Raw genomic sequence first — 19,263 nt, 5'->3', positions numbered from 1 at the left:
TAATTACTCTACATAAAGTTTAATGTCCCAATCAGAATTAAGTCCCTTCGGGACCCTTGTATTTAATTGGAAAATCCAATATACTTCCTTCTGACTCAAAAGTTTAAGTCTCTTTACATGTTGTATACCCTGAAAACTTAGTAGATTTTTATTTCCATTATGTTCATTCTTAAAATGCAGGGCAACTGGAGTGTCCGAATCCTCATCTCCAATAGACCTCAAGTGCTCCAAAAATCTAGTTTTTAGGGGTCTGGTCGTTTGACCAACATACTTTATATTGCAAAGTTTACACGTGAGTAAGTATATCACGTACGAAGTATTGCAATTTATGTACTCTTTAATTTTAAAGGACTTTTCATCACCCGTGGATTTAAAAGTATCACCCAATTGGGCATATGAACATGATGTACATTTCCTACTTCCACAGTGAAAAAAACCATTTTTTGGTGTAAGCCAATTGTCTGTTGTACTAGTAGGTAGCATAGAGGGGGAAAGAATGTTAGCCAGCGTTTTTGATTTACGTGTCACATATTTGCAACCTCCTTCTATAATCTTATCCATAGTTTCATCAACTCTAAGAATAGGGAGAGACTTTTTGATAATTTGACAGATGTCATTATATTCCTTACTGTACATTGTTGTAAATACAGGTTTCTGCTGGTAATCAGCCTTTTTCCTTGATTTACCTTTGATCATGTCTTGTCTAGCCATAGAATCTACTTGTTTCTTAGCCTCTCTTAGATCCTGTATTTTGTATCCCCTTTCCAGAAAACGTTCTGTAGTTTTTACTGAATGTGCTTCATATGCCTCTATGGTGCTACAGTTTCTTTTTGTCCTCATGTACTGGCCTTTTGGTATGGCCTTTATAACATGTCTTGGATGGCTAGATTTAGCCATCAAAAGGGTATTGCCTGCACTCTCCTTCCTATACAGCTCTACTTCTACACTATGTGTATCAATATTAGGTTTAATTAGTACATCAAGGAAAGGCATTTCTTTTCTACTTGTATTCATAGTAAACTGCAGATTCTGTTGGTTATCAGATAAATAATCAAAAAAGTAATTCACCATCGAATCATCACCATCAAATATAAACACAAGGTCGTCTATATAACGGCCGTAATATGCAATCCGTTCTTTGAAGGGATTACCATCACCAAAGACACGGGACAGCTCCCACCAACCTAAAAATAGGTTGGCATATGTGGGGGCAAATTTCGCCCCCATGGCTGTCCCCTGTCTTTGGCGATAGTAATTCCCCTCAAATAGAAAAAAGTTATGCAAAAGCAAAAATTCAAGGGATTTTAAGATGAATTCTCTAAGATTAACATCATAATCAGTAAACCTCTCTAGACATGATTGTATTGCCACAATACCCTTGTCATGAGGGATGGAGGTATAGAGGGACACAACATCAATGGTGACAATGCAATGCTCATCCAACCATTCCACTTGTTCAATCTGTTTAATGAATTCTGTTGTGTCCCTGATATAGCTCCTAAGGCTCAATACAATGGGTTGTAGTAGAGTGTCAATCATGGCGCTTAATGGTTCATTCAATGAACCAATACCCGCCACTATGGGGCGTCCTGGGGGTGAGGTCATACTCTTATGGATCTTTGGGAGGTAATGAAAAATTGGTACAATAGAGTGTTCAACTAACAAAAACTCAAAATTCGATTTTGTTATAGCACCAATCATTACCGCCCAATCCAAAAGATCATGAAGTATCCTCCTGTACCTAAAAGTAGGATTGAGGGAGAGTTTTTCATAGACCTCCTCATCCTGTAACTGTCGAAAAGCCTCCTTTATATAATCAGTCCTGTTAAGGACAACAACATTACCCCCTTTGTCAGAATTGCGTATTACAATAGATGAATTATTCTTAAGTTGTTTTATCGCAATCCTATCCTGTTTACTCATATTGTCATTCTTAAAACTGTTACATTTGTCCATGTTTTTCTTATGTAATTCTATCACTTCTTTTTCAACTGTTCTATGAAAAATTTCTATACTATTGTTTCTTATATGTGCTGGATAAAAGTCAGATCTACTTTTGAACTTTTTTAGAGGAATTTCACTACTCTTTAAGCTATGGATATCTCCCCCTGCTGCCCTATGTAGGTCTGTTAAATCCATTTCAGCACATATATCAACAAAAGATAGAATCCCATCATCCTGTGCTACCTCATCAATTTGATCACCATCCTCCGATATATCCAAAGCATCGTTGTTATTACCCATTGTTTCAAAAAAATATTTCTTAAGGGTAAGAGATCGTACAAATTTATTAATGTCAACAATGGTCTGGAACAAATCAAAGTGTGAACTTGGTGCAAAACTCAATCCCAATGATAGCACTTTTATCTGATTGTGGGTCAATTTAGCAGATGAAAGATTAATTACATTTTTGGATTCTAAACATATTTCCTGCTCTGAGACCTCCGTTGTCTCCTGGGATAATGGTGTGTCCTCCCCTGGCCTACCTGATGACCTCTGCCTACCCCTGCCCCTCCTACCTCGTCGTGTCCTACGTTTTTTTCTTTTACTTTGGTGTGTAGGATACCCTTCATGTTTTTTGAAACCTGGGAATTAGTGACAACAATATCTTCCCTATCTATAGAGGGCTGTAAAACAAAGGAAGTTGAAGTATTAGTATCCTCTGTAACCCCCTCAAAGTCTGATGAATCGTAATCATATTCTGTATCAGTTTCATTAAACTTAACTTTCTTTTTATCCTGTTTGAGATTACTGTTAACTCTCTGTCTCTTCCTCCCTCCTGTATGCATCCATCTATAAACATTCCCCTTCTCATAATCATCCTTATCCCTTGATATTTTAGATTTCTTAAAAAACCATAAATTTTCTTTAAATTCTTCCATTACTCTTTTAATTTTATCATCATAGCCCTTAAACTCAGGTTTAGTAGATAGCGGGCGAATGTAGTCTTGCACTTTCTTAATTTCTAAAATCAAGGTGGATCTCTGCTGTTTTTTATACTCTATGAGTCGATCCATAAGGGCCAGGGAACATTGGGTTAATAGCTCATTCCATTTCCTAATGAAATCTGTGTCTGTTACCTCAAAAGAGGGGAATTTCTTTATTCGTAAGCCCCTTGGAATACGGTGAAACTTTTTATATATGTTAAATGTTTTAACATCAATCTCCAACCTAGTATCTTGTTTTAACAATTTGTCCATTTTAAAGAAAAGTGAGTCCAAACTCTCTCTTTCCTCCTGCTCTAGTTTGTCGTCATCATAATCCTCACAGTCCTCATAAGTTTCTTCAAATGACTGGAACACATAACTCTCAGCAGCCATGACTTCAAAAAATGCTCCTATTAAGCAGCAGCAACAGACTTCATGCAATAATTCCAAGGATGTAAACTATTTAATAGTATAGACCTACACAGCTAATGTGAGTGATCCCACTAAGGAATCAAGCAGCACATATTATGCACTGATTCCAAAGATGTATGTTGCTGTGTAGAATTATTCCTCTGTTGAGTGTAAAAACTCAGACAATGCACTCCCAGTCTAGCTCTGGCTAAGGGTGTTCCTCAGAGTACAGTATATTTTGAGCATAATTGTGCAAGATGAGAGGCTTCCAGGTGTAAAGTAGCAGCAGTATCGATACCGATACTAGTATCGGTATCGGTGCAACCCTAGCTAAAATGCAAATCTGTCAAAGGCGGCAGTCTGCAGAGGCTTAGATATAAGGTTATCAGAGGTAAAAAGTGTATAAATATTACCATATTGGTTATGCAAAACTTTGGAATAGATAATAAGAGTAGACTGTCCTTTTAAATAAATGTGCCGCTTCAATGCAATCCCCTGGTACTGGTTGCTATTAAAGTCATCAGTACTGTGAAGGTGCCATGAAGTTGCCTGGGATTTGTATCTTGACAGGCATTGTCAAATGCATAGGGACTTTGTCGTTTTTTCTCTCCCCGCCAACCTGGGGCAAGTTGGGTCCCCCGGGCCCCGTCGGGCAAGGGGGCGGCGATCGGGCACCCCGGCCGAGACCGGGTTCCGCGCCCCCGGCCTCCATTTACATCTAGGGCTTTTATTCTGACACTGCTACATTTTTTCATTATTTAAAAAAATTGCATTTACATACCAACATTGTAAAACAAAAATAACTCACTATACTACAATAATAATAACTGACAATAAATAGCCATATGAGGTCACCGCTAAATAAATTATTATTTGATTTAACAATTCTAAGCAATCTTAACAGCAAGATGAGCTGTAGAGCTTATAATATTTTAAAATATTTTTTGATTGTTTTAAAATTTATGTTGGCCTCAAGTCATCATGTTTTATGTGAGTACAGAAATACATTCTGTTCATAACTTGTTTTCACTTTGTCTAGCTGACATTTTGGATAGATGCTAAAACCATTCTGTTAACCTAATAATGCCAGTGGATCAGGCAATGTATAAGAATTAAAATAGCACTGTTTTGGAGTTAATGCAAATATATACATAGGAAAAATTATTTTGGTGCTAGTACTATATTTAGCTCCCTGTTCATATAGTAAAATACTGTACTGTTCTAAATGCACAGTAGTTTAGTTTAAATTTAAAAAGAAACATTTCCCTGCAAATATAGCTACATTTGCAGAAATGCTTGTTATAGTAGTTATCACAGAACCCATTGTACACACTGCTTTAGATCACATGCATGCGTCTTGAACATCATTTTTGTGTAAGTGTTGATGTGCAGAATGACATCACTGCCGCCTGCATGAGTTTAGGATGAACATGTTCTTAACCTATTTACTGTTTTGCTTATCAGATACCATTTTGGGACCCAGAGCACGCTAAAAAACCTAGAAAACAGGTGATCAGCTGCTACCAAGCAGGGACATGTTCTAGAATCAAAATTCAGATGGTCATAGTTCTCTTAAAAGATGACACTTGTTAATAATATGAATACCTTACTCTGAATATAACTTTGTTCAGATGGAAAAAAAAGTCACACAAACCTGTGTGTAAAATATAAATATCACTATAGATACGGACTGTGTACTGGCAAAGAGCAGCATATTTTGAGGTTTAAATTTCAGATTTCCAGCCAATATCTTTCAAGTTCTGGGGCTCTTGCCATGCTGTATGGCCTATTGACATTCTCTAAATCAAATAATTTTGGGATAAAATAAGTTCTTTTGTTGGAACCTAATAGGGCTGGGCGATATGGGCAAAAAAAAAATCGTGTTTTTAAAAAAAAAAACCACGATTGTGATTTTAATCGCGATTTTCTTAGAAATGACTATAACACCTTCATTTTGCATTCTAAAGTTTATTTAACACTACAGAATCTTAATGTATATGTTTCTCAATTTTCAATATACTCTTGGAGTTGGAGCATAAAAATACAAACCACAAAATAGTTAAAATAAAATTTGCTGCCTGTGATGTGATTAAATAGTAGCCACTAGCCAGTTATTAGGTCTTATGACACACAACATTGTCATGTTTTCTTGGACAGTCATTCTAACTGTGGATAGTGGTATGATTAACAAATGAAGCAGTGTAAGCCACATACACACAATTTTATATATATATATATATATATATATATATATATATATATATATATATATATATATATATATATATATATATATATATATATATATATATATATATATATATATACTAATACTTATGCATTGTCCAGGGCTGACAAATCCAACTGCCAGGGAGCCAGTGGCTCCTAGAATTTTACCCCTGGCTCCTAACTTTTTGTGTTATTCTCCATTTATCTATATACAAATACCACTGTCTGTCTCCTCAATTGTAATCATATTAGTAGACCCCTGCCATTGTCAGTTATGTATTTTCAATTATTTATTGAAGTATATATAGTATGGTGAATTGTTTCTGTAGTGACCAGCATGATTTACCCTTGTGTTACAATATAATTAGGCCTCTGCTTCTTTGAAAGAACATACATTTCCCAGAGAAATGTGCTATCAGTATTAAAAGTACAGTAATCACCTTGAGATTTTCAAATAAAATGTTTAGTCATGCATAATGAAATAACTTTGCTATATATTTTAAATATTTATTTTGGACCAGGCAGGGTTTATTATCAGAAAAGCCTCAGAGCTTAATATAAGGAAAATCCTACATGCAGTCTGTCGGTATGGGGGAGACCGCTCTGCCATGCCTGAGGCCTTCCTGCTATCCCTTGATACAGAGAAGGCCTTCAACAGGGTGGAGTGGCCCTTCTTGCTGCAGGTTCTGGAGAGGTTTGGGTTTGTAGGACATTTTAAAGACTTCATCACAAATGTCTATTCAGATATTAAAGCTTCCATATTGATCAATAATGGTATTTCAGATTCTTTTCTATTGACAAGAGGGACCCGTCAGGGTTGCCCGATGTCCCCCTTACTGTTCGATTTGATAATGGAGCCCCTAGCTATTAGACTGAGAGAATTATTGATTGGAATTAGTATAGGTAAGGTAACATTTAAAACGGCCCTATTTGCGGATGATGTTCCGCTTTTTGTTGCGGAACCAAAGAATCAAATCGATGCGATTCTGAATCTTTTGGATCAATATTGTACAGTTTCAGGTTATAAAACCAATTTTACAAAATCCAAAATTCTTTGGCTTAAGGAAAATTTAGGGAATTCTCAGTCTTACCAATTCACAGAAACCAAAACATTGGACTACTTTGGGTTAAAAATCTCTGCAAATATAGTAAATTGGTATAAGGATAATTTCTCAACAATTTTAGGGGATAGCAGAGATAAACTAAAATCGTGGGCATCACTCCCAGTCTCCTTAACAGGTAAAATAGCCCTTTTCAAAATGTTTATTATTCCGAAAATCCTTTACACTTTGAGGATGCTTCCCTTTCTGATCAAGAAAAATGATCTATGGCGTTTCAATCAATCATTGAGGTTTTTTTTATGGAGCGGGAGAAAACCAAGAATGAAACTAGTTAAGCTATATCAACCATATTGTAAAGGAGGGATGGCCCTACCTATCTTAGAATGGTATAACCATGCTTCCATTTTGCGATTTCCTATGGACTGGCTATCAAGGTCTTTTATATACTCGGATGAGGCCTTAGAGAATCAGGTTTGCTCCCTGTTCTCCTTAAACTTTGTTATCTTTGCATCAAACAAAGATTTGGGGGGAAGGATCTTGGAGCATCCCCTATATAGGGACATATTATGGGTTTGGAGAAATTTATCTAAACGCCTGGGAATAATGCAAAATATCTCAAAGTGGCTACCGATAAAGGGTAATGGTCACTTTCCTCTAGGTAATATGGAGAAAGCATTGATTGTGAGGGATTTTTATGACTCTAACTCTGATAAACTATATACGTTTGATAAATTCCAAAATTGATAAATTCCCCAAAAAAAATTCCTGTAGTACAAAGGAAACATATATTTTACTTCATGCAGGTAAAAAGCTATACTGTATTCTTAATTTAATAAAGTTTTTTCCTCAAATATGGGGAGACCATCCTCTTATTGATTCTATAAAAGTAGAGAGAGGATCATTGTCCTTAATCTATAAATTCCTTCTGTCCTTAGAAGAAACCTCTTTAGTGTTAGATCTAACATCTCGTTGGACAAAAATGGTAGATTTAGTGGATTTAGATAAAATACTCCTGAAAAGCTTAAAGGGCCATTATACACTCATCTTTTTCTTTGCATAAATGTTTTGTAGATCTATTTATAAAGCCCATAAAGTTTTTTTTTTTTTAAAAATGTATAATTTTGCTTATTTTTAAATAGCATTGCTCTGATTTTCAGACTCCTAACCAAGCCCCAAAGTTTTATGTGAATACCGTCAGCTACCTTCTCCAGCTTGCTCCTGTTTGTGTAAAGGGTCTTTTCATATGCAAAAGAAGGGGGAGGGGGGAGTGTCTTATCTCCCACTTGCAGTGGGCTTTCCAACAGAGCTAAACTGAAAGCTTCTAAGTACGTTTTTAAACCATTTTATACTGGATTTTTATATCAGTATCTGTGCATCATTATTTGAGAAATTTTGATTGTATGTGTTGTGCTTTTTGTCTGTCTTTTTTTTTTTGTAAAGTAAAGATTAATAAAAAACTTTAAAAAAAAAATAAAAAAAATATTTATTTTGTTCCCTTTTCCTGTAATTTAGCTCTGATAGTTGAGCAATTTCTGCCTCTCAGAACATGAAACTCAAGGCGATCCCTACTACATAAATTCCACTAATTGGCTTTAACCCATAACAACTGAAAAACAGAGAGAGCATGGCCATGGCTAACCTTGTTGTTTGCAGACTAAAGACCCGATTGGCTCCTCAAAATAGGGCAAATAGTGGGTGGAGTTTGGCTGTTGCAAAATAACTGCAGAAAAAGGGATGTTAAAAACCTTTAGATTTGAGTGATACGTTATACTATAGCAACATAACAGAAATGTCTTTTAACGCCGTTATGCCGTTCTATTCCGTCATATTTACACTGGGCTTTAAAGCCGTTATGACGGAATAGAACGTCATAACAAACGGCTGTCCTGAAGCCTTCTGTGCTTCTAGGACTTGATCGCGGTCTGGAGGGCGTTCCTAGGGTTGTAGGGACGCCCCCCCCAGATGCGATCCAATAATTGAAATCTCGCAATCGTATGCACGATCGCGTAGTTTTAATTTGTCTACATCGGAACAGGTGTTCCGATGTAGGCACTTTCACCCTGTCACTAAAGGGTTAATTGCAAGGTGTTTGGTGTCCCTTTAGTCTCCCTTTAATCACTATATAACATGACAAAAATCAGTATGTTTGTGTAAAAATGGCACAGAAGTCCACTTGAAATGCTCTTCTTATATATTTCCCGTTCTATGACTGTAATGTAAAGAAATGACAGATATTCTGGTATGCTGTGTTGTCCTGGTGTACATGCTTAGACTGCTATTCACAACTCATACACTGGAGCCAAATGTGTGTGTATTGCATAAACATATTGCATTTTTTATTTTATAGTGTCCGTATTTTGCTTTATATTGAGCGATGTCTCTTTAATCACACGTGCCATTTAATATATTCGCATACAGTGGTACATAAAAAAATAAAAAAAAATCTTAAAGGGACATGGAACACCAACATTTTCTTTAATAATTCAGAGCATACAATTAAAAAAAAATATCCAATTTGCTTCCATTACCAAATATGATTTGTTGTAAAGCAGATAAGTAGTCTTAGGAGAATGCACTCGTTTAGAGCACTTTATTGCAGCAGTTTTGCAAGAATACTTTTAACAATATTATGCGTTGTTATAATTTAGTGCTCAAAAGCATTCCTGCCAAACTGCTGCCTTAGTTCTCCAGGCACGTGCACATTACCTATCTAGGTATTCACTTCAACACCGACTATCAAATTAATTGAGTAAATTTGATAATAGAAGTAAATTGGAAACTTTTTTTTTAAATCCTCTGAATTATTAATTAAAAATGTTGGTTTCCATAATGAATACTGTTTGTGCCTGACATGAAGAGTGTACACAAAGAATGAATAAAGTTTATTTCCATTCTTGATGAATTCCGTATACTGTAAGTGTTAGCTGTTTCAAGTGAATATTTGTGTAAACATTGGCTTAAATAAACATTTCTTTCCTTAGTATTTGAAAACAATGCATCCTGCTGAGACGAAAACCAGAGGGAAGAAAGGCACTTCGCCAAGGAAACGAACCAGTTCCCAAGACAATGAAGAGGAAGAACAGAAAGCCAAGCATTTAAGAATGTTGGCTGAAAAACCTGAAGTCGAAAAATGTTTGGAAGAATTGGTTTTTGGTGGTGAGGATGAGTTTGTGGAAAGACTAATTGGTGATTCACAGGTAAAATATTAACACAGTTTAATTTCATTATCATTATTATTATTAAAGGTACATGATACCCCCCCAAAATTATTTAATGATTCAGATAGAGAATACAGTTTTAAACAACTTTCGAATTTACTTCTAGTGTTTTAATTTGATTCCTTCTCTTGTTATCCTTTGCTGAAAGGTGTATCTAGGAAAGCTCAGGAGCAACAGAGAACCTAGGTTCTAGCTGCTGATTGGTGGCTGCATATATATATACCAATTGTCATCGGCTCACCCATGTGTTCATTCAGCAAACAGTAGTGCATTGCTGCTTCTTCAACAAAGCATACCAAGAGAATGAAGTAAACAGGAAAGTTGTTTAAAATTGTATGTTCTACCTAAATCATAAAAGAAAAAAATGTTGGTTTTATGTCACTTGAAGACCTGGATTTTTAGGATCTAAAAACATTTTTATCAGCCCATGTTTTAGGATTTTATAGGATTTAAAAATTGTCATGTAGGAATTTATATCATTTTTTTTCTAACTGAATCTTTATAAAGTGTAATTTTGACTTTAGTGTCCCTTTTAAGTGTAAATGTAATTCATTCTTCGGATAGCCTTATGCATGTCCCAGACATTGTTACATTTCCGTGCAATATTTTTCCCTAACACCTAAAAGAAGTTTGTTCTATGCATAAACCTAAAAAGGTGTTAACAAAGCATTCTTATTTTTCAGGTGAAATCCACCATCAGTGGGAATCTCTTAGACAGTGATTCAGATGATGAGGGAACAGATAAAGCTTTGCCTGTGGCCAAGAAACCAGCTTGGGTTGATGAGGAGGATGAAGCTGACGAAAGGTAGGTTGTGAAAAGTGATAGCAGATGTTTTGTTGTTTGCTGTGTGTGTTTATATATATGAGACAGTACATCTTGCCACACTTTGTAACATGATTTTCAGTTGTGGATCTGTATTCCCAGTGTCTTTCCATGTTTTATGTTCCATCTAATTAAACTAACGGAGCCTGTGCTGTTCTCTGCTTTCTTCCGGCTTGGTCACCAGCCTGTAACTCTTTAACACTTCCCCCGAGGGTATTGAATACTGCATGTGATTGTCAGACGGTAACCTTAACATCACAGTACCATTAAATGACAGCTGATTTGTGTATATCACCTATACCTGTATTTGTAATAACCTAGAGTGGCAGACACTGAATAGTTTGCATGTAATACTTTCTCTTGGCTCCATAGTTAACATTTTTGTTGTTGTGTCTTTGTCATGTATGTGAAGTTCAGATGTTAATTTTAATAGAAAACATAATCCTCAAAAATAGATAATTTCTTGTAATGAAAGATCTCTTTGCAGACGGAGAAGTTTATACCAGTTCTGTGCAAGTTCATCACTACTAAGCAGAGACCCTGCTTAGGGCTCACTCCTTGTTCGGTTAAAAGTGACATTATATCACTAAAATGACATATATATAGCACTGCTGACCCGGCAAAGGGTCCTCATCCAGTAGGCTACTTAGCAGTGGCAGTCACACAAATCTGCCAATCACTGGCGCTGCCTGTGGCTTTGGAGTGGGACTCAATAATATTTGAAAAATGACATGTTCTAACCCTGCAAAGGGTTAAACTTAGTAGAAGAAGTGCTGCTTGAGATCCGCGGAGCACTGCTGGTCCAGAGTTGATCCAATCAGCAGCACTAGTAGCACATCTGAGCTGGTGTACCAGTGGTGGGTTGTGTTTGGGACCAGCAGTGCTCCACGGAACAGTAGTGCACGTTCCATAGTTGTAAAATGACATGCACTGACGATATAGAGCGTAATGTTTTGACTATTATGGCCCTTTAAATGATTGCGATTGTAAAAGATATAGAATTGTAGGGTCATTAGTGCTAAAAAGAGTGTGTCATTTTTGCACTACAGTGTCCCTTTCTGGACCAGAATGTGTTCTGCACCCAACAGGGTGTCACACAAAGAGACTGTAAACTCAAAACTGAATTACCCATAAAATATTTTATTACGGATAGAAAAGCTCCCAGTAGTTCACGGCTGCTCTTGACCCTACCTAGATTTTTGTAAGAGAAGAAAATAGAACTTTTTTTTTTAAATAACAAGATCTATCTGTATCACAAACATATTTTTTTACTTTACTGTCTCTTTAACGCATGTTTTTTAACTAATCTCTGTATTTAGTTTGTGTGCTAAGAGCCAGCATTATGGAACACTGACTTGCAATATGTTAAATTAGTTCTTATTTATTTGTAATGTTTATTATATCGTACACAGCATTGAAATGACGCATCGGTATCGAAGAGACATCAGACTTAGCAAAAATGAGAGAACTCTTGCTAAAGAAAAACTCCAAACAAGACTAAAGGAACAGTAAGTATCAAGTAGATTAAATATTTTGTGTCTCTCTGGGAGCCTGATGATTAAAAACTCGCCGGCGTGGAGCGAAGTCAAGCAGACTCTCTGGGGGCTATTTTTTTGGTATTATAATGTAATGTAGGTGTCTCACTTCCACATGCAAAATCCTGCATAGCCAGATAAACAGCTCTCAAGCTAAAATTTGCCTTTCTGGAATTTCCAGCCACCTAGCAGTACTGATTAGACTTTTTTAGATAATCTCTCCAGAGCAGAAAGCTTTAGATCACTGGACCCTAAATCAAAATGACTTTATTGTTCTTAAAATGACACTAGGAGCCTAATAAATATCTAGGCATTCTATTGCTGAGATTTCTAAATCCGTTGTATAAACGTAACATCACCAGTCTTAGTAAAAATGTATAGGCCAATGACTGCTTGCTTCAAACTGTCTTAGCGTTTATCTTCTGGATACGTTAATTTAACATGATTCTCTTTTCAGAATTATTTTATACATTCAAATACAAATTACTGCTCTTTATACATAAGTGATTTAATTTCCTTTAAATGTCAACTATACAGGTAAAAAACAACCTTAAATTTTATATATTGAAAAATGTACTTGTCCGGTCACCTGGGGCGAGTAGAAAATATGACTGGGTGAGAAGGTCACAGGAAGCCTTTTTTGTTTTTTAAAATTTACAGTGATGCATATATTTACATTGTATTACCTGTGCAAAGGCAGTAAACATTTAGGGCCAGATTACAAGTGGAGTGCTATTTAACACTTCCGCTCGAGTGTTAACTGCGCTAGAAGTAAGCTTTTTGCAAGCGTTAGGTTGTGCTGCTATTACAAGTTGAAAGTAAACAGTTATTGCTTGCACACTAACCTAACAAGCATAAAAAAATCAAACTTGCCATATCACGTGCACGATAACCTATTCCCCCATAGAAGTCAATGATGCAAAAATAGTGGAAAAAACCTAACCCCCTACTCGCGCGCAAGCATGATCGGATATTCTCAAGTGCCCTAATATTTCACATTCTTCACATAGCAGAATATGTTCTATTTTAAATATATATATATATTTTTTTTTAAATCCTCTGAATTATTAATTAAAAATGTTGGTTTCCATAATGAATACTGTATGTGCAAACCTGTGCTTTTGTGCCTGAGATGAAGAGTGTGCACAAAGAATGAATAAAGTTTATTTCCATTCTTGATGAATTTCGTATACTGTAAGTGTTAGCCATTTCAAGTGAATATTTGTGTAAACATTGGCCTAAAGAAAACACTTGGGTTCAGTGTCCCTTTAACTGCCTGTGACTCTCGGGACAGCACAACTACCTGTGAGTGCCAGTGAGCACCCAGGGCTTAACATGTTGCAGGGTCATGGGATGTGTACCCGGTCTGCTCTGAGAGTGCAGTCCCCTTCTGTGTTTTTGTGTGTGTGTGTGTGTGTATATATATATATATATATATATATATATATATATATATATATATATATATATATATATATATATATATATATATTTGAAACAGCGGGTGTTCCAGCACTCCAACCTTGGTAGTAGCTCAAGTACCTGGGTGCAATCCTCAAAATAACGATGTTTTCAGTTTGGTGAGCGCGGCTGGATGCCGATATGAGATGTTATTTGTCTTGAGGAAGGCTTCTGTGAAAGCCAAAACGTCGACCATGAACAAGTGTTGATACTAAGAATTAAAAAATGTTTCTGCTGTTTACTCAATTATCACAAATCCTGAGAGTGCCCTTCATTCTAAAAACCAGTTCTATCTATATATATATAAAATTGACATAACATTGGTCAATTTGTTCACATATAGTAGATGCAAAAAAAAAAAACCACACAGAGTGAATTTAAACACAGTACATCATTACATCAGTCCCAGATGTATCATAAACTTGTGACATCCAATTATTAGAAGTGCCCACTTACTAGATTCAACCTCAATCCTATGAGGTAAGTAAATGCGTCCCTTTAAGATGAAGTTGTCTCTCAGCAATCCTATACAACCGCTTCTTTTGCCTCCTTAGTGTGGTAGAAAGTTTTTATTTCCCATTCCTCCTTGTTTAGCTGAATCTCTCTGTCTTCTCCGGCTGTTTCCACAGTCTCACCGGTCTATTCGCGGTCAATCCTTAGCCTCGGCTCTTCGCTACACCACGCTTCCAAGGCGTGGGATTCCTCCGATGGCGTCTGACGTCACTTGACACGTGAACTTGTCTGACCAATAGCGGGGCGGACTTGGTTTACACTTCCTCAGACGGGTGAGACTGTGGAAACAGCCGGAGAAGACAGAGAGATTCAGCTAAACAAGGAGGAAAGGGAAATAAAAACTTTCTACCACACTAAGGAGGCAAAAGAAGCGGTTGTATAGGATTGCTGAGAGACAACTTTATCTTAAAGGGACGCATTTACTTACCTCATAGGATTGAGGTTGAATCTAGTAAGTGGGCACTTCTAATAATTGGATGTCACAAGTTTATGATACATCTGGGACTGATGTAATGATGTACTGTGTTTAAATTCACTCTGCGTGGGTTTTTTTTTTTGGGGTTTTTTTTTTTTGCATCTACTATATGTGAACAAATTATATAAATATTTACCTTTGTACACTACAGAGGAAACAAAAAACTAACACTCATACCTATACCCCTACTCACCTAACTCTGTAGTAAGGCTAGAAGATATTGTAATACATCTACACTGACAGTATAAAACCAGGAACTATATGTTAAATATAGTGGTGATTCAAATAACATACACTGGACCTTGATTTATACAATATCTTCCTCTGGCATTAAAATTGACATAACATTGGTCAATCTTTTTTGAGCTGTGCGCCTTAATACTAATCTTATCACTTATCACTATATATATACAAACAAAAAGGTATCAGCGCACATCCATTTTCAAAAGCACAACATATTTTTTGAATTGCTGCAAAAACTTGCCTGCAAATACATCAAGAGACAACTATTCTTTTTAAATAATATTGGGAACTTAGTCACACAATATGGCCATATTTTGCTTAGCCAGTCACCACTTACAAGGTGCCCCAATTCGACTGGTCCTACACTACAGTCCTTTTGCCACAGAGGGCTGAAACATTCCTGCTTTTACTCTTCATAATAGAATGAGACTCCCTGGCTTTTTATTCACAACTCTATAACACTGTAAGTGGTGACTGGCTAAGCAAAATATGGCCATATTGTGTGACTAAGTTCCCAATATTATTTAAAAAGAATAGTTGTCTCTTAATGTATTTGCAGGCAAGCAATATGTTGTGCTTTTGAAAATGCATGTGCGCTGATACCTTTTTGTTTGTGTAATTACTGGGTCATATTGGCAGCACTCCCAGATGTGGATTTAAACTTTTTTGTAAGGTGTGCTAAAAAAACAAATTTTGTATTTGTGTATACCTTTAATGTAACGTTTCGGGGTGTTAGCCGCTTCGTCAGACAATACAAAATAACCATACACAATCTACTTACCACCGTGCCTTTTAAACTAACCTAAGTGATACAGTTCCAGGTCAACACCTGTGATGCCACTCCCACAATCAGCAATCAACAGCTGTAGACACACACTGCCCTCCCAGTGTATGTGACTACCTAATCATACAACCAGCAAGTGCCCTATCTTACTAAAAGAATCACATAGCAAAAATGAATACATAACATTGCTCATAATAGGTTAGAGGAGCAGAAAAGAACCTTTTGGGAAACTGTGATATCAGTCCCTGATAAGCCATATGTGCTTTTATCTGCTTAAAGCCTGTGGGTGGTTGCCATAGCAACCAAAACTAGCAACAACGGCCCCCATTACTAGGTAAGGCTTGATATGGCCAATAAAAGGTACTGCAGCATGAATGAGCACCTAAAGTGTGCCAATACAGCCTATTGTTGCCAAAGCTCCTAAGTATGTGTCTTAGTAACAAGAACTAACACGAGAACCAAGAGGAAACTTAAATTAAAAAAAAAAAAGAGGGAAAAGTGAAAGAAGAGTAAATAAAAAAAGAATAAGCAGAGAACAAAGACAAACACAGATACTAAGTGTAGTAAAATGTACCTGTAAAATAAAACCTAACCTGAGTTACACTAACACCTAACCTTACACTACAATTAAATACAATTAACTAAATTACAAAAAAAACCACTAAATTACACACAATAAAAAAATTATCAAATATTTAAACTAATTAAACCTAATCTAATAGCCCTATCAAAATAAAAAAAGCCCTAGCCTACAATAATCTACCAGTGGCCCTTAAAAGGGCATTGCCCCAAAGAAATCGGCTCTTTTACCTGTAAAAAAATATAAACAACCCCCCAACAGTAAAACCCACCACCCACACAACCAAGCCCCCCAAATAAAATCCTATCTAAAAAAACCTAAGCTCCCCCATTGCCCTGAAAAAGGGCATTTGTATGGACATTGCCCTTAAAAGGGCATTTAGATCTTTTTATGCCCAAGCTAAAAATAAAACACACCCAATAAACCCTTAAAAAAAACACTAACCCCCGAAGATCCACTTACAGTTTTTGAAGACCAGACATCCATCCTCAATGAAGCCGGGAGAAGTCTTCATCCAAGCGGCAAGAAGTCCTCAACGAAGCCGGGAGAAGTCTTCATCCAAGCGTTATCTTCTATCTTCATCTTTCCGACGCGGAGCGGCTACATCTTCAAGACATCCGGCGCGGAGCATCCTCTTCTTTCCACGGCTCTTCAAGAATAAATTCTCCTTTAAATGACGTCATCCAAGATGGCGTCCCTTGAATTCCGATTGGGTGATAGAATTCTATCAGCCAATCGGAATTAAAGTTGAAAAAATCCTATTGGCTGATGTAATCAGCCAATAGGATTGAGCTTGCATTCTATTGGCTGATTGGAACAACCAATAGAATGCAAGCTCAATCCTATTGGCTGATTGGATCAGCCAATAGGATTTTTTCAACTTTAATTCCGATTGGCTGATAGAATTCTATCACCCAATCGGAATTCAAGGGACACCATCTTGGATGAATTCATTCTTGAAGAGCTGTGGAAAAAAGAGGATGCTCCACGCCGGATGTCTTGAAGATGGAGCGGCTCAGCGTCGGAAGGATGAAGATAGAAGATGCCGTCTGGATGAAGACTTCTGCCCGTCTGGAGGACCACTTCTTGCCGCTTGGATGAAGACTTCTCCCAGCTTCGTTGAGGATGGATGTCCGGTCTTCAAAAACTGTAAGTGGATCTTTGAGGGTTAATGTTATTTTTTTTTTAAGGGTTTATTGGGTGGGTTTTATTTTTAGCTTAGGGTTTGGGCAGAAAAAGAGCTAAATGCCCTTTTATGGGCAATGCCCATACAAATGCCCTTTTCAGGGCAATGGGGGAGCTTACGTTTTTTTAGATAGGATTTTATTTGGGGGGTTTGGTTGTGTGAGTGGTGGGTTTTACTTTTGGGGGGTTGTTTGTATTATTTTTTTTACAGGTAAAAGAGCTGATTTCTTTTGGGCAATGCCCCGCTAAAGGCCCTTTTAAGGGCCATGGGTAGTTTATTGTAGGCTACTTTTTATTTTTATTTTGATAGGGCAATTAGATTAGGTGTAATTAGTTTAAATAGTTGATCATTTCTTTTTTATTTTGTGTAATTTAGTGTTTTTTGTTTTTTTTTGTAATTTAGTTAGTTGTATTTAATGTAATTTATTTAATTGTAGTGTAAGGTTAGGTGTTAGTGTAACTCAGGTTAGGTTTTATTTTACAGGTCAATTTGTATTTATTTTAACTAGGTAGTTATTAAATAGTTAATAACTATTTACTAACTAGTCTACCTAGTTAAAATAAATACAAACTTGCCTGTGAAATAAAAATAAAACCTAAGCTAGATACAATGTAACTATTAGTTATATTGTAGCTAGCTTAGGGTTTATTTTATAGGTAAGTATTTAGTTTTAAATAGGAATTATTTAGTTAATGATAGTAATTTTTATTTAGATTTATTTTAGTTATATTTAAGTTAGTGGGTGTTAGGGGTGCTTAAAGGGACAGTGAACCCACATTTTTTCTTTTGTGATTCAGATAAGAGCACGCAATTTTAAGCAACTTTCTAATTTACTCCTATTATCAATGTTTCTTCATTCTCTTGATATCTTTATTTGAAAAATAAGGCATCTAAGCTTTTTTCTTGGTTCAGAACTCTGGACAGCAGTTTTTGATTGGTGGATGAATTTATCCACCAATCAGCAAGGACAACCTAGGTTGTTCACCAAAAATGGGCCGGCATTTAAGCTTACATTCTTGCATTTCAAATAAAGAAACCAAGATAATTATGAAAATTTGATAATAGGAGTAAATTAGAAAGTTGCTTAAAATGTCATGCTCTATCTGAATCACGAAAGAAAAAATTTGGGTTCAGTGTCCCTTTAACTTTAGTATAGTGGCTGCGATTTTGGGGGCAGCAGGTTAGGGGTTAATAACAGTAATGTAGGTTGCGGCGATGTTAGGCACAGCAGATTAGTGGTTAATAATATTTAACTAGTGTTTACGATGCGGGAGTGCGGTGGTTTAGGGGTTAATATGTTTATTATAGTGGTGGCGATGTCTGGAGCCGCAGATTAGGGGTTAATAATTTTATTTTAGTGTTTGCAATGCGGGAGGGCCTCGGTTTAGGGGTTAATAGGTAGTTTATGGGTGTTAGTGTACTTGTTAGCACTTTAGTTATGAGTTTTATGTTACGGCTTTGTAACATAAAAGCCATAACTTCTGACTTTCAGTTTACGGTATGGATCTTGACGGCATAGGCTGTACCATTCACTTTTTGGCCGGACAGGCAAACTCTTAATACCAGCGCTGTGGAAGTCCTATTGAAAAAGGACTTTTTGAAAGCTGCGGTAGTTACGTTGCGTGACGGCCAAAAAAGTGTGCGGTACAGATATACCTGCAAAACTCGTAATACAAGCGGTAGTGAAAAAGAGCCATAACGCTACTTTTTCACTCATAACGCAAAACTCGTAATCTAGCCGAGTGTTCTCTACAGAAAAGTTTGCCATCTGTGTGACATTATAAAGTAACCAGGTGGGGGCAGTGTAACACTTTCTA

General features: G+C 36.5%; 1 protein-coding gene across 3 annotated transcripts in view; it reads left to right on the top strand.

The window, feature by feature from the left end:
- Positions 1-19,263, top strand: part of UTP18 (UTP18 small subunit processome component) — a gene marked incomplete in the record, with an annotated part of 140,710 nt that overhangs the window by 3,475 nt on the left and 117,972 nt on the right. For all 3 annotated transcript variants that reach the window (XM_053708355.1, XM_053708363.1, XM_053708347.1), the window contains 3 exon segments: positions 9,610-9,825; positions 10,530-10,651; positions 12,082-12,177. In XM_053708355.1, coding sequence (XP_053564330.1) covers positions 9,622-9,825; positions 10,530-10,651; positions 12,082-12,177 — 422 coding nt within the window.

Source organism: Bombina bombina, chromosome 1 (genome assembly GCF_027579735.1).
Source record: "Bombina bombina isolate aBomBom1 chromosome 1, aBomBom1.pri, whole genome shotgun sequence".
NCBI classification, from domain to species: Eukaryota; Metazoa; Chordata; class Amphibia; order Anura; family Bombinatoridae; genus Bombina; species Bombina bombina.
This window is presented reverse-complemented; position numbering and strand designations above follow the sequence as displayed.